A 16,483-nucleotide genomic window follows, 5' to 3' on the forward strand; every position below is an offset into this window, starting at 1 on the left:
GATCGTGAAGTAGAAGGTTAATTAGGGTAACACTTACATATAATGGGATAGTCCACTGTCTAGTGAGTAGAGTAGGGTGAGTCTAAAACAGGTTCGTTAATGAGAAGTTTGATTGTGTGTAAATAGAACTTTGTTGTGATCAAATAATAATCTGTCTTCTCTTCTCAAAATTGTTTTACTATCAATTACTATCAAATATAAAAGCAGGTTTGTCACTGAGAGGTTTGATAGTGTTTATTGATTGCAACATATTTTATTCATTTAAGAAAAGGAGGCACCCTTGAAGAGCAACCTTCTTGTGGTGGGTGCTGGGTAATGCCAGTGGTTCTTTGCCCCCCGTGTGGACCCGGGGTCGAATAGGTCCACAGCACCCCATTGCTGGTTGTAAGAGGCTACCAAATTGGGCAACCCGTTTGCCGTGGGTTGCGTCCCTGTGTCGGCAGAGGAAGGGTGTCTGGTGGTTGAGGATGACGGAACTGGCAATAGCGTTCAATAATCCAACACACCACTTCGACCCTAACTTTGCCTAGACAGGTGGTAGAATAGGCCCGATTCTACCAATCGGCTAGTCACGCCTTGCCCTGTGCATGGAATGTTTATACAAAATTTGGTATTACATAACACTTTTGGCCATGTTCAAAATGTTAACTGATATTCTACCAAAACAAATTAGCCTTGCAGACCCATACACAGAAGGCGGTGGCTCATGGGCCAATCTGGTGATGCTGACCTCCGATTTCTGTACGTGTCGAATTGATTGTCATGGACCGAACCATCCTGACCTTTAATCTGGTAGGCAGCTACAGCATTTCATGTCAAATTCACTGGAGTATAACACCCCCTTATCCCCAGTCTTTGCAGCTTGGAGATCCGCTGCAATACAAGATCGTCCCTGTTGACACTCCATGGTAGGTGGGGAGAGGGGATGCCGAACCACATTCCTAACGACATGGCTTCCCAATATCCCAAGACATATGGACTCTGACAATTCCTCGTCTGACGAGAGTACGCCCATTCGACCCGATTACTGGCCACGTTTTTTTATCATCGAAGCTTGTGACAAGCAACCTTTGCAATTGAACCCATTTGCAGTCTCCAAGGGTATAGCTGGTATCTGCAGAGAGGTTGCCAATGTCACAAAGCTCCGGTCCGGATTTCTACTAGTAGAATGTGCTCGGAGACAGCAATCCTTGAATCTACTGAAATTACAAGAGTTTGTCAATGTAAAGGTTGCTGTCTCAATGCACAAAACACTGAACATGTGTAGAGGCATTGTACGGGACAGAGCTCCGTGCCTGTCTGACATGACTGAGGAACAAATTGTCCAGGAACTTTCCCAGCAGTCTGTCACAGCTGTGAAGAGATTCACTATCAAGAAGGACGGTGTGGTTCAACCCACAAACACCTACCTCTTTACGTTCGCCCGATCGAAGATTCCCGAAACTATTAGAGCCGGCTATTGCAGCATTGGTGTGGAGGTGTATGTACCTAATCCACTCCGGTGCTACAATTGCCAAAAGTTTGGACATGGATCTGTCACTACTGTAACTATCTCCTGTCAGACCGATCTGACATGGGTCATGTCTTCTCAGCCAACTCAACTCAGCCCATCTCAGCCACTCCATCTCCAAAGCCAAAAGTCAAAACTTCTGAATCACAAACACCAGAACAAATGCCACAACCAGAAACAGAAAGTGCATGCCGGAAAAGGGAAAGAAAGAAGCTGGAGAGACTAAAGCAGCTTGAGCAACTGCCAAACACAAAACCAAAGGCCACCTCTCCTTCAGAGGTCCACAACTTCTTTGGCCCTCTTGTTTCAAACACTTTCTCACGTTCACGTGACATGTCACCAGTGGAAGCACCATGAACCCACAAAACATGATTCAATGGAATTGCAGAGGACTTGAGAATAATTATAACGAATTACAGTTATTGATTCAAGACTTCAAACCATCCGCGTTTTGTCTCAGAGAAACCTACCTAAAAAGGACTGATAAATTTGACATCCGTCAGTACAGTTCCTACCACTCTTTTTCTCTTCCCGGTGTAAAAGCTACAGGAGGCACTTCTATCCTGGTGAGGCAGGGCATCTTCCATAGCCCTGTTCTACTTAACACCAACCTACAAACTGTTGCTGTCCGCATGACTCTGAACATAGGATTTAAACTATGTTCACTCTATCTTCCACCCTCCTCAACTGTCCACCTATCAGATCTTCAGAACTTGTATGATCAACTCCCGAAGCCCTGAATAATCATGGGCGACTTGAACGGCCATAACCCTCTATGGGGAGTAATGATACAAATAATAAGGGAAAGGTCCTTGAAGATTTTCTCTCCAATAATGATCTATGCATCTTCAACGATGGATCAAACACTTACCTCCATCCTGCCACTGGAACATACTCTGCACTTGATCTATCACTTACGGATTCTATTCTCTTAAACGAGTTTGAATGGTCGGTCCACGATGACCTTTGTGGAAGTGACCACTTCCCAACTGTTCTTACTCCTATCAATCCCACGGATGAACCACCTTCAACAAGATGGATTTTTACGAAGGCCAATTGGCCATTATTCCAAACTCTCTGCTCTGAAAAACTTATACAGGACAACTGCAGGAATGTTCCTGATCCCATGGAACTATTTTCCGATATCTTAAATACTATTGGAGACGAAACCATTCCTAAGTCCTCTGCAAACCCGCACATACGCAGACCGTGGTTTGATACAAACTGCAAACAAGCTAGGAAAAATAGGAAGAAGGCGGAAAAATACTTCCGACAACATCCTAGTGTGCATAACCTGAATGCAGTTAAAATGACAAATGCCAGGGCAAGACGTACATTTAAACAACCTAAACGCCGGTTGTGGAGGAAATATGTGTCCAAAATCAACTCCCGCACACCCATGTCCAAGGTGTGGAACATGATTCAAAAGATTAAGGGCAAAGGATCCAAATCTGGTGTTTGCCATCTCAAAGATGGTGACTCTCTTTTAACAAATAAAGTTGAAATTGCAAATAAACTTGGCGAAACTTTGGCAAACCACTCCTCTTCCACAAATTATAACCGCAAGTTCCAGAAATACTAAACGCAACAAGAAGAGAAATCAGTCAATTTTAACTCTGATAATTTTAACTCTGGAGGATTACAATGAAACGTTTTCTCTCCATGAATTACGCATTGCCCTGGGGCAGGCTCACGACACTGCAACAGGAGCTGATGATATTCATTATCAGTTCCTCAAACACCTCCCTGATTCAAGCTTGGAAACACTACTCAATATATTTGATGACATTTGGACAACCGGCAACTTTCCTCCTTCGTGGCACAATGCCATTATCATCCCTATACCAAAACCTGGCTGGGATCATACTGATCCCTCAAACTACCGTCCTATAATATCACTAACTAGCTGTGTTTGTAAAACCATGGAGCGCATGGTCAACAATCGATTAGTCTGGTACTTGGAGACCAATAACCTCCTTAGTGACCTCAAATGTGGTTTCCGAAAGAACCGAAGTACCATTGATCATCTGGTACGTCTGGAATCTTTTATTAAAAAATCCACTGACAACAAACAGCATACAGTATCTATCTTTTTCGATTTAGAAAAAGCAGTCAATACAAAGTGGAAACATGGTATCTTAAAAGATTTACATGAATTTGAATTGAGGGGCAGATTACCTCAGTTCATATATCAGTTTTACACAACAGATAGTTTCAAAATCGGGTAGGTTCCACATTGTCTGATTATTTCCATCAAGATCAGGGCTTCCTCAAGGCAGCATCCTGTCTGTCACCCTTTTAGCATCAAAATTAACAGCCTCACTAACGTCTTGAACAGTTGTGTTGATGGGTCCCTTTTCGTGGACGATTTCAACATTTCATGCCGTGGTAAGAACATGCACGCAATAGAAAGGCAGCTACAACTCTATCTTAACAAAATCAAAAAATGGGCCAATGGAAATGGCTTTAAGTTTTCAAAATCCAAAACAAATTGTATTCACTTTTGTCGTAAATACAAACCACACAAGGATCCAGACTTGTCTTTAGATGGTACTCCCATTAAGGTAGTAGAAGAGGCCAAATTCCTGGGACTCATATTCGACCGTCACCTGACATTCTTACCACACATAGTGCTTGAAGGCCCTGGACTTACTAAAAGTTGTTTCAAATACAGAGTGGGGAGGGGATCAGACTGCCATCCTTCACTTGTACAGATCTTTGGTTCGCTCTAAACTAGACTATGGCTCCATTGTTTATGGTGGAGCCTGCAAAAGCAATTTACAAAATTTAGATTCTGTCCACCACCAAGGCCTAAGGCTCTGCCTGGGAGCTTTTAGGACCTCTCCGGTAGACAGTCTATATGCAGAGGCTAATGAACCTTCCCTTGAACAACGCTGCATTAAACTTTCACTGCAGTATATCACTAAATTACGTTCAAATCAGTCCAATCCAGCGTACAATTGTGTTTTCAACCCTCTCTATGAATACCTGTTTCCAAACTGCCAAGCCTGGTTCCACCACTTGGAATAAGAATTCAACCACACATATCTGCAGCTAAAATTAATCTCAATATCATAGCACCTTACCGACTCCTGTCTTCGCCACCTTGGCAGATGGTGAAACCACAGGTCGACCTTACCCTCACTAAACTCAAAAAGTCCGAAATAAATCCTTTGGTGTTCCAGCAGGAATACAACCAGTTACATTCCAAGTATGACACCCCTAGATCCATTTTCACAGATGGATCCAAGGATGAGGGCCAAGTTTCCAGTGCTACAGTCATTGGATCCAAGACTGTCTCCTCTAGGATTCCCGACAACAGTTCTATTTTCACTGCCGAGGCCAAAGCTATCTTTTCAGCATTGACCTATATTAAACAGCAAAATTATTCCAAAAACTTCATCGTTTTTACAGATTCATTATCTTGCCTTCAAGCACTTCAAAATGTTACTTCAAATCACCCAATCATTCTGGACATTTTAGAACTTTACAACGATCTTTCTACTGGCCAAAGTGACATCGTCCTCTGCTGGTAGCCGGGTCACGTCGGCATAGCAGGTAACACAAAAGCCGATGCTGCAGCCACAGCAGCTCTTGACAAGCCCTTACAGTGATCATACAGTGATTTCAAACCCACTATCAAAAGCTATACTCATGCAAAAGAGGTGGGACACTCAAGTAGGAAGAAATAAACTGTATGAACTGAAGCCAACAATTGGTTATACCTACTTGGGTTGTCAGTCAAGACGTGATGAGGTAATTTTACGACGATGTCGTATTGGCCACAGTCGGTTTATACATGACTATCTGCTGAAAACAGATGTAACTGTGTAATGTGACTAATAAATTGCCTGCCTTTAAATTTAGTGCTATGCCATTTTCTGTCTTTTAATGACAATGTAATGAAATAAAACTCATTTTGACTCATGTTTGTTAATGCAGACTTGTTCTCGTCACTATATGGCTGAAATAATGCCGATGTGACGTAAAGCCCAACTCAACTCAACTCAACTAAGAAAAGGACTGAGCACAAGTTATCCATTTTAGAAAAGACCTCTCCCAATAATAGGATATCAATGTTTTAATTTTAACAATACTTTCTAAAGATTGTAACAGTCTTTGAATAGTATAAAATGAACATTCAAGGAAGTAATGAAACATATTCTCACATCCATGGCCACATTGACATGATGCGTCATTATTAAAATATTTATTCTAAATAATTCATAATTAAGTGTACTTGTCATATATCTTAATCTTGTGTGCAAAACATTTAACTTCTTAATTATAGCGTAAACATTCCCTCTGGATTATGATTGCCTTAATTCTGTGGTTTCCACAGACACATACAGAAAATGAAATGAAAATTTTAACCCTAAGTCATAGCTAGGTATGCCTCTCTCCTAACCTGTAGAGTTACCTCCCCTTGACATGACGTCACACGTTTGTTGTTTGAAAAACCTCACAATTTTTCTGTATGGTCTACAGTACACACGTACACAAGATTGACGTGAAAATTTCTTCTATTAAGAGCCTCTAACACTGATCCATCTCTTGTCGGTTAGTGGTGTCGACATTTGGTCCTTGTGACAATTGTATTTGCTACAAATTATTGTCTATTTTGTTAGATTTTTCCCGCCCTCTTTCCCTCAGTTTTTCTCTTGTTTGTTATGCTCCGACTTGTCAGAACTTGAGTGGCTTAACATGGACGCAGCTGGGTCTCAGTCTAAAAAATGTAAGAGTTCTCCATGTTCTGAGGCTAGTAAACCTAAGAAATTCACCCCTGGTACACCCTCTTCTTCTCAGAGATCGGAGCCTAAATCGAAGTCGAGGTCTAGATCAAAATCGGATTCTTCTCATTTGGTTATGACAGCTATTGCCGATTTGTTTTCCTCATTTAAAACAGAGCTGCAAACCTCAGTTAGCCAGACTATGAAGGAGATGGAATTGAGGAATGAGGCGAAAATCAACTCTACAGAGAATGTATCAAGAGAGTATTGATCATGGCAATATGTCTATGAATAATACTGACTCTCGATGAGGGCAAAAGCCGGTTCATCTGTCAGTACCGCGAAGGCTTTAGGTGCTCTACCTGGGAAAGCTGGGTATCATTTACTGTCCCGACCGGAGAGCCGTTCCCCACAAGGGGAGAAGCGTAGGGCTTTAGGTGACGCCGACGGGATCAACCTGGTTGTCCCCAGGCAGGCTTTGTTCGCTGATCGGGCAACACAAGCCATGCCTATTGTCTGCGGGAGCAAGCCTCCTAGTCACACAAAGTCTGCCACCTTGTCTCATGCGGGAAATTGCCTTCAGCCGGTTAGCGGGACTGATCATGTGCCCCCGGCCTTCATCTCCCAGCCTACTGCTGGCCAGCAAGCCACGACTTCCACGGGAGGTAACAGCTCCACAGGAGCTAACAGCGATGGGATTTCTTTGTCTGCAAGTCACATGCCTAGCGGTACAGCCATGGGCTCCACGGACTATATTGATACAGACAGGCTGCCGATTTTACCCCTGGTACCGGATTTATCGGACTCAGAGAGTATTTCTGTTTATCCGTTTTCCCGGCTGGACTTTGTAATGAAGGACGGTTTACTCACGGTTCAGCCTATGGATACTTCGTCTGAGGATTTTAACCTGGGTTGGTCATTCAGGCAGAAAGTAGAACTGATTCATGGCTTATATCCAAGCATGGTCCCACCACAATCGGACGAACCAGAATGGGAATTACCAGTTGAACTAGGAACTTCGGGCTGCCTGCCTCCAGAAAGGATTTCCAGATTATCTCTCCCTCATTCGTCGGCATTGAAATCTTCATTGGAATCTTGCAATTCTAACCTGGCCAAGGCGTCCTCACTCAATGCCATCCCTATGGTGTCTCAGAGGTCAGTTTATGCCATCCATGATAGACATATTCCTGCTAATGCGCCACAGATGGATATTGACTTTGCTCAGCTCCAGGATTTTAAAGCTAAGGACACTTCCTTTAACTGTCAATTTAAGGATCTCAAGGATATTGATGTCGCTGCCCGTGCATCCATAGACATTTTATCTTATACCAATTGGTTTGCGGCGGGAGTACGAGCCTTGCTGCTGCCCCTATTCCAGGATTATGAAGGAATTAAAAAGGACACATTAGTATCTATGTCAGCAGAGGAGGTCGCCATGGCGCATTCCTTTTGGAATGTTGTTTATCAGTTGGTGGTGGATGCTACGCATAACCAACTTTGTACACTGAGAAGACTGACGGCTAATGGAGAGAACATATAGATTGAATTTTGTCAGAAGCCTACCGGAGTCGGCTAAGGATTTACTCTTCCAACAGCCCCTGGATTCGGAGTCTCTGTTCCATGGACAATGTAGCCACAGGCTAAGGATGCAGTTACATCATGGAAGTTGAATCAGAGACTAGCTTCGGCTTTACTTTCCCAGAACAGGAGCAGGCCTCAGTCTAGAATTAGGAGGGATTCGTCAGCTAATGCTTCCCGGTCATCTACTTGCCGTCAGGAGCCGCTTCAACGTTCTGCCTTTGAGAGAGCCGTTGATGCTTCGTCTTTGACATTAGCGTCCTGAGGATTCCCATCCACTAGAGGTAGGGGCAGAGGTTCCAGGTTTTTTCGTAGATCCAGAGAGGGAGCCAAGAAATATTGACTTAGATCCAACAACCCAGTTTACTCAGCCTTGCGATTTGGAAACGTCCATTGACTTGGAAACAGATTTCGATTTTATTCGACCGGTGGCTCAATCTCCCCTGGGAGGTCGTCTCGGGGAGTATGTGGACTACTGGAAACAGATCACGTCAGACAGTTGGATTTCGTCAGTAATAGAGGAAGGGATTTATCCTGCCCTGGGACAACCTACCCCCAGTAACTTATCAGCCGGTAGGAAGATTTTTTCTGCAAGGGGATCGCTTAGCGGGAGCATCGGTAGCCATTCAACAGCTTTTAGACAAACGAGCCATAGTAGAAATCCCCCCGGCGGACCAGTCTTGCGGTTTCTACTCCCCGGTAATCCTTGTTCCGAAGAAGGATACGGACGAAATGAATCATAGATCTAAAAGTGCTGAACAAGAACTATTTAAGGAAACCACCCAAGTTCAAGATGGAATTGTTGGCCGACTTGAGAACACTTATTCCACAGGACTCCAAGTTCATCAGCATAGACTTGAAGGACGCTTATCTCCACGTACCTATTCATCCTCATTCACAGAAGTACCTTTGTTTTGCGGTAAAGGGATGGAGATTACAGTTTCGTGTCCTACCGTTCGGGATATCGCTAGCTCCTTGGCTCTTCATTGGTGAAAAGGTGAACATTTCAGCCGATTCCCTCTCCAGGCAGGGCAGGGTTGGGTTGTGGCAACGGAGTGGACTCTGAATATGGAGGCATTCAAGCTCATTACTGACAATTGGGAGACGCCATCCATAGATCTGTTTGCGACGTCAAGAAACAACAGACTACCAATATTTGTGAGTCCGGTTCCAGATCCTACGGCCTGGGCAGTGGATGCCCTATCAATATCATGGGAGAATCTCATAGCTTATGCGTTTCCTCCGTTCAAATTAATTCCGGAAGTACTAGCCAAGATTGCACAACACAACTGTGTAGTTATCTGGTAACTCCAGCATGGCCAACCAGGGCGTGGTTCACAGATCTTCTACATCTATTGACAGACAAGCCCCTTCGACTTCTGCTTTGGAAAAATCTTCTCAGTCAGCCCAAGTCGAACAGATTCCACGAGCATGTAAGGCTCCTATTGCTTCATGTATGGAGACTATCTGCAGTTCCCTCAAGGAACAGGGATTTAACGAACAAACTACTGTGGCTATCTCTGAATCTATCAGACCTTCAACAGCAGCCCTTTATGACGCCAAGTGGAATGTCTGCATCCAGTGGAGAAGAGAGCGACAACTGCTCAGTTCTCCAGTCACCATTCCTATTATAGCGGACTTTCTCCTCTATCTAAGGACGGTTAAGAAATTGAAGCATAACACTATTGAGGGCTACAGATCAGCAATTACTTCGGTTTTGGATTTACAGGGTTTGTCAGTGGGATCAAATCGTTCCTTGCACAAGCTTATTAGATCATCTCAGATTAAGGACATTACATCTCCAACAGTGTTTCCCCAAGTGGGATCTTTGCTTAGTATTACAAGCTCTATAGAGATACCCCTTTGATCCTATGCAAGATACCTCTCTGAAATATTTGAGTTTCAAGACAGCTTTCCTCCTTGCCTTCACCACGGCCTCAAGAGTATCGGAGTTGCATGCAATTGACGTTAAATCTATTGCCTTTGCTGAGGGTTATAAGTCAATGTCTTGTAGGACAGTACCAGAGTTCGCAGCCAAGAATCAGTTAGCCGCTGCAGGTCCTTTCGGACACAGATGTTATGAATTACCAGCCCTTCCTGCCACTGCTTCAAGGTCCGATAGATCAAGGTTACTATGCCCGATCCGAGCCCTTAAATGGTACTTACAACGCACATCTACCTTTAGACGTAACTGTCGCCATCTCTTCCTCTCATGCAAGACAAATGTAGATACAGAGATCTCTAAGAACACTATTGCTTCATGGCTCAGGAAGACTGTTGCCTTCGCTTATCAATTTATATTTAAGAGACGTAGCCTCTTCTATGGAGGGCCTCTCCTCTGCCGTGTGTGTGTGTGTGTGTGTGTGTGTGTGTGTGTGTGTGTGTGTGTGTGTGTGTGTGTGTGTGTGTGTGTGTGTGTGTGTGTGTGTGTGTGTGTGTGTGTGTGTGTGTGTGTGTGTGTGTGTGTGTGTGTGTGTGTGTGTGTGTGTGGAGCACCAGGTCTTCATGTATTATTCAGATCATGCAAGGAAGATAACAGAGATTTAACAGGTAAGCAAAGATTACGTGTAACCTTTTTGTGATACTAACCGAGCACTGAGGTGAGGTTCAGTATTCTAGGGTGAAGTCTCTTTCTGTCGTTCCGCTGTTTTAGTTTTATGGGGGGGTTAATCAACCAAAAGTGACGCCATTTAACCGGAAGTGATGTCATTAACCGGAAGTGACATCAGATCAAGCATACGGAATGAATATTAACATCATCATGGACTGGAAGTGACATCATAGAACCGGAAGTGACGTCATAAGTGATGTCATAGAACCGGAAGTGAACTTTGAGAATGGACCGGGAGTGACTTCAGAGAACCGGAAATGACATAAGAATATCGGAAATGACGTCAGAAGGCTTGGTATCAGAAATAATTGATTAGAAGGAATAGATTAGAGTCTACTCACCTAGCAGTTTAGTAGTTATCTTCCTTCACATTATTAACACAATCCTATGATTTTATCAGTGTTTTATACATTACTAAGTCATAGTTATCCTTAGAGGTCTAAGATGTTTGAGGAATATTTACTAGTGGTATGTTAGAGGATTATACTTCTTGGGATAGCCCTCCTTCAGTATGTGGGATTCAGGCAACCATAATCCAGAGGGAATATTTACGCTATAATTAGGAACAATTGCATATATTGTTAGTAATTGTTAGTAAACTTACCTCTGGATTATGGGATATATGTCCCGCCCAACCTCCACTCCTTATCCTCTAGAAGACAGTTTTTTCTTTGGAAAAATTGTGAGGTGTTTCAAACAACAATGGTGTGACGTTATGTCAAGGGGAGGTAACTATTGGTTAGGAGAGAGGCATACCACTAGGGATAGCTATGACTTGGGGTTAATTCTGTATGTGTCTGTGGAAACCACAGAATTAAGGCAACCATAATCCAGAGGTAAGTTTACTAACAATTACTAACAATATATGTAATTGTTCCTTATTCCATATGAATAATATTTAGGTACACATTTTTCTTTCACGTGGATATAAGATTTAAATGATGCAACAGAGTCGCAATTTCTAATAGCTGAGGGAATATTATTCCACATTTTAACTGCTGATGGAATAAAGATGATGTTGAGTACCTCAGTCTTGTACATGGTTGGCTAAAATTATCAGAGTTTCTTAACTCATAGATTGTCCGATTGACTAGTACAGTTGGGAGTAGATCCTGAAGAAAAACTGGTGTTGATCTATTTAGTGGGAATTTAATTTCTGAAATGCTCCATAATTCTACATATCTTCTTCACAATGTTTTCAATGTGATGATGACAACTCCCGTTAGACAAGTAGGTTAAACCGAAATGTTCATGAAAATCAACTGTTATGAAATATTGCAGCAATCAAAATTCAAATTAATGTCTTTTCGGACATATTTCAAAGTAAATAATACAGTTTCAGCTTTTTTCTTGTGTTTTTGCTGGGACTATTCCATTATAATGTGTAGGTAACAGGGAGTAGCTAATCTGTTCATTGAACCGTAAATAATGTTGTTTTAAGGCATCTGCGAACTGCCCGTCTGCGTTATGGGAGGACACCAAATCATCATATTTGCAAGAAACCTTGCTGGTGTGCACAATGTTAAAACTGGGGTAATTATTGATAGTCACATGACATACGTTTAGATTCACTTGCTTGATAGGCATGGCTGTGTCTTGTAATGTCAATGTCAAGCTGACATAACGCTGTGACCTCATGACAGATTTGGTTGTGTTATGGTGTTGGTGATGTGACCATGGCTGAGTGAATCACACTCCATGTTGTGCAAGGAGTGAGAGTGTCATGTTTTACACTGCTTTGAGTAATATTTCAGCAATATTACTTGGGGGAACACCAGAAATAGGTTTCACACATGTACCCATGTGGGAATCTACATGTGTGAATCAAACCCAGATCTTGGCCTTGACATTCAACAACTTTTACCACTAGGTTACCACACTGCCCTTATTGTTCAAAGAAATACAATACTAGTGGGACAGAGGACAGACTTCCCCATTTTGCCATTGCCAGACTCATAAGCAGTGTGCCTCGTTGACTGAATTATTGTTATCCCCCGCAACACGTTTTGCGGGGGGTATTAAAATGGACTCCGACCTTGCGTCCGTCCGTCCATGCACATTTGTCTTTTCCGGAGCAGCACTCTAAAACCGTTCACTATTTCTTCACCAAACTTGGCACATAGATAGATCTGGTGGTGTACTTGTGCCTTTTGGTAGTTTTGGAATTCTGAATAAAATATTTTTGGCGTTTCCATGGCATCAAGTTTGACTTAGCCTGAAATTGTGGTAGTGCTCTTTTCCGGAGCTGAACTCTAAAACTGTTCACTATTTCTTCACCAAACTTGGCACATAGATAGATCTGGTGGTGTACTTGTGCCTTTTGGTAGTTTTGGAATTCTGAATAAAATATTTTTGTCATTTCCATGGCAACAAGTTTGACTTACACTGAAATTGGTGATAGTGCTCCTTTCAAAACCTTTCAATACTCTCCTTCCTCTTTTCTATATACACACCTAAATATTTGACATAATCATAACTCATAGACATAATCATGAAGAGTATTTTGCCATTGCGGGGGATATTGATGACTTTGTCTTCTTGTTTCTATAAAAATGGAGGTATTATGCAATACTGATTTAAAAACCTCAGCTTGGAATTTTTCCATTTACCCCTAACATACTTCAAGATCATTGCTGGTCACAACATCTGTTGTCTTTCACTATTGGTTGTAATGTGTCTCCAATTTGTTCAATATTATCACACAATTAGTAATAAAAACTAATTTTCTCTTTCAATTTTCGAAATTTTTCAGTTCTTTCTGACTTGTGTCTTGTCTGGCCCTGTCCTGCTAATTTAGTCACTCATTTGACAGTAATGGATTCAAATATTCAATTTATTTTACTGTGTGTGCAAATTATTGATTTTTAATTCAGTTCCTGACTCAAACAAATCAGCTAGCTTTTAAGCGAAAGTGATGTTTTGTTTCAGGGAAGTTCTTTCCCAGCCCAGGGTGTTGGATCTGCCAGGAAGAGTTGACTGGAAAAACTGTACCACAACAAAGGAGGAGGCCACACTCATGGCTACCACTTTTAAAGAAGCATTTCAAAGATATGACTTCAGTCTGTAAACATCAAGGTTATCTGACAGATCTGATAGGTTATTATCTGTGAACAGCTTAACTTAGTCAACGTAATGAATGTTATACAGATAAAATGTCTACAGTCCTTCTACAGTCTCTGGGTTTATGAAACCATCTAACAGTTATATCCCCCAGTTTATAATGCAGGAGGATATAGTCAATGCCTTGTCAGTCCATAATTATTTCGTTTCCGGAGTATAACTCAAAAACTGTTCAACATTTTTCAACAAAACATTGCTAGATATATCAAACAGAACCCAAGTGGTGATATTTGGCATTTTTATTTTTCTTGACTTCAATCGAAACAATCGAAACATTTTTCTAGATTTTGATGGAAACAATTTGCACTTGGGTTTCAAAAGGAGAGGGTGGAATTCGTTTTCCGGAGCACAACTCGAAAACCATGAAAGAACTTTCATCGAAACTTGGTACATGTATTAACCAAGGGCTGAAGTCTTACCTTTTGCTATTTAAGAATTTTTTAAAATTGGATTTTTTCCCTGGTTCCATGGAAACATGTTAGACTGAGCAGAAATTGTTTCCGGAAACCATTGAATATCTTTCAACAAAACTTGGCAGATGTATTAAACAGATCCTGAAGTTGTGCCTTTTGGTATTTGCAGATTTTTGGCATTTTTATTTTTCTCCCAGGAAACGATTTGGACTTCTAAAGTAAGATTTGGACTTCGTTTCCACAACACAACTCGAAAACTGTTCAATATCTTTCAACAGTACATGGCAGATATATCAAACAGATCCCAAAGTGGTGCCTTTTGCTATTAGGGATTCTTAAAATTTGTTTATTTTCCCTTAACTTTCATGTTTGTGTGTACCTGACATAGAAGTACAAAGTTACACATCCCAATTCCATGTTATTGTTTTGATAGCTCAGTAACTTCTCTTGTATAAAATGGACCGATTAGACAGAAATTTTCTCACTGAGTTGGACTTTAAGTAACCGTTAGATGATTTGTTCTTTCAATGTTGTGGGGGACGGGGGGATTTTTCATTCTTCTGATGACTCTTGTTTAAGAATTAGTATCTTGTATTCAAGTAATTACTAGGAAGACTTGTCCCCAAGGTTTCCAATGGAATAGGCCTTGATATACTTTTGGGATGTCACGATACATAAGTTTCATGAATCGATACATATCAGGATACCGATGTCACGATTCGATACGTATTATGATACCTATATTCACAGCATTATTGCAAAAATTTAGTTAAATTTGGAACAATAATATTTCATATTTTATAATTGTCCATGAAAAGATCAACATTTTTTATTCTCAGAGATTAAAAAGTTCTAATTTCCCATCTTTGTGCATGAAAAATAATCATTTATAACTCTCATAACATCATAAAACATGATACAATTGCAAAATGTAAACGATACATAAACATATTTAAACCGATACTTTCAAAGCTAAATATCGATACAGTTTTGAATGTGTCGATAATTGTATCATCTTAGAAAATGTATCGATGCATCGATGTATCGATGTATCATGGCATCCCTAATATACTTATTTGAAAGGTCAAGGTGTCAAGAATTGTTAAAGGCATTCATTAGATGAATAAAAATATGTAAACATGTTTTTGTATTGCATAATTTATGAAAGTTTTCATATGGTGAAAACACAAATTATAATTCTGCAATCACTTTGATTTATTGAAAATGCACAATTAACAATTCTGTAAATCTAAGAGGGGTGGTATTAGTATCATTAGTGAAAGTGTCCTCACAAACCCAATTCCTATGTAAGTGGCTGCAGAATTCCTTTTTCTCCAGTATTATCTATTGTTTTGCAGGTTTCACCTCTTCCCCTTTACCAAAACACTCAGTATTTCCTTTCTCTCAGCCCATCACTATGGGTGTGTGTATTGCAGATGCTCATCCTCCATCCCTTGCCCCTCTTGATCCACAAGATCCTCTTGTGTGTATGTATGACCTCCCTACCCTTGTCAGTGGTTTTGTGATCTACTTTGCTTCTGCCTTTGTACAACGAGAAAACCATTAGTATGGTTCATCCAGACAAGTCAGGACAAAAGTTTAACCAGCCTATATATAGCTCCGAGCAAAAAAAATGAGACACTTACAAAAAGTTGAGTTTTGGTTGCTGTGCGGTGAATTCGAACTTGTTTGGGTATTATTTTGCACCGCTGACAACAGTATGACGTTCTCTGCATTATCTCCCCTGTTGTTGGGCCGGGTCAGGTGATGACACTGTAGCAGACGTCCTTTCCTAGGTACCGACATCATAATATTGGGGCTTCCTCGGAGTACCATTTACCGACTTATTGCCAGATTTCAGGCAGTTATCAGTGCAAGCTGGGATAGGGATGTCCTCTTAAACTCAGTGGAAATGACAGGAGACGACATGCACAACTGGCGGCGGTGCATCCAAACTGGTCGGCAAAACAACTGGGTGAGCATGCCACTGCTTTGGGGAGTACTGGAGTATCTGAACTGACTGTAAGGTGGAGTTTAAAAGAATCAGGAATCGTGAAGAAAGTGCCAACAAAGGTTCCGTTGATGATGCAAGAGCCCAAGCAGAAAACACAGGAGTGGTGTGAGGGTAATAAGGACACTGACTTTTCAAACTGGATATTTACAGACGAATCGAAGTTCCAATTTTTCTTAATTACAAGGAAAAAGGTGGTGTCGAAATGGAAAATGAGAAAAAATGTGCCCAATGTTATCACCTTCTGTGATGGTGTGGGGTGGGATTGGGAAATTTGGGTTAACGCTGCTTCTGGAAATTACAGGCCGCATTGATTGATGGAAGTACTGTGAGCTTTTGCAAGAGGGACTGCTAGATTCAAATGTCAGACAGAGTGGAATTCCCTATGTAATGAAACAAGATAGTGGCTGCATACATATGTCCGCCCACAACGAAGCTTGGCTTCGTCGTTGGAACTGCATTCAGGTAGTGGATTTTCCGGCCGCTTCACCAGACCTGAACCCCATCGAA

The 16,483-nt window shown here is 41.5% G+C and overlaps 1 protein-coding gene across 2 annotated transcripts in view; it reads left to right on the forward strand.

Annotated features, from left to right (window-relative positions):
• LOC124292122 (CWF19-like protein 1) overlaps positions 1-14,842 on the forward strand; it is a 373,599-nt gene extending 358,757 nt beyond the window's left edge. For both annotated transcript variants that reach the window (XM_046729174.1, XM_046729175.1), the window contains exon 15: positions 13,358-14,842. In XM_046729174.1, coding sequence (XP_046585130.1) covers positions 13,358-13,496 — 139 coding nt within the window. In that variant the 3' untranslated portion in view covers positions 13,497-14,842. The remainder of the gene's footprint in view (positions 1-13,357) is intronic.
• The last annotated feature ends 1,641 nt before the right edge of the window (positions 14,843-16,483 follow it).

Source organism: Haliotis rubra, unplaced genomic scaffold, assembly GCF_003918875.1.
Source record: "Haliotis rubra isolate DU_JTF1 unplaced genomic scaffold, ASM391887v1 Scf509, whole genome shotgun sequence".
In the NCBI taxonomy this organism is placed as follows: Eukaryota; Metazoa; Mollusca; class Gastropoda; order Lepetellida; family Haliotidae; genus Haliotis; species Haliotis rubra.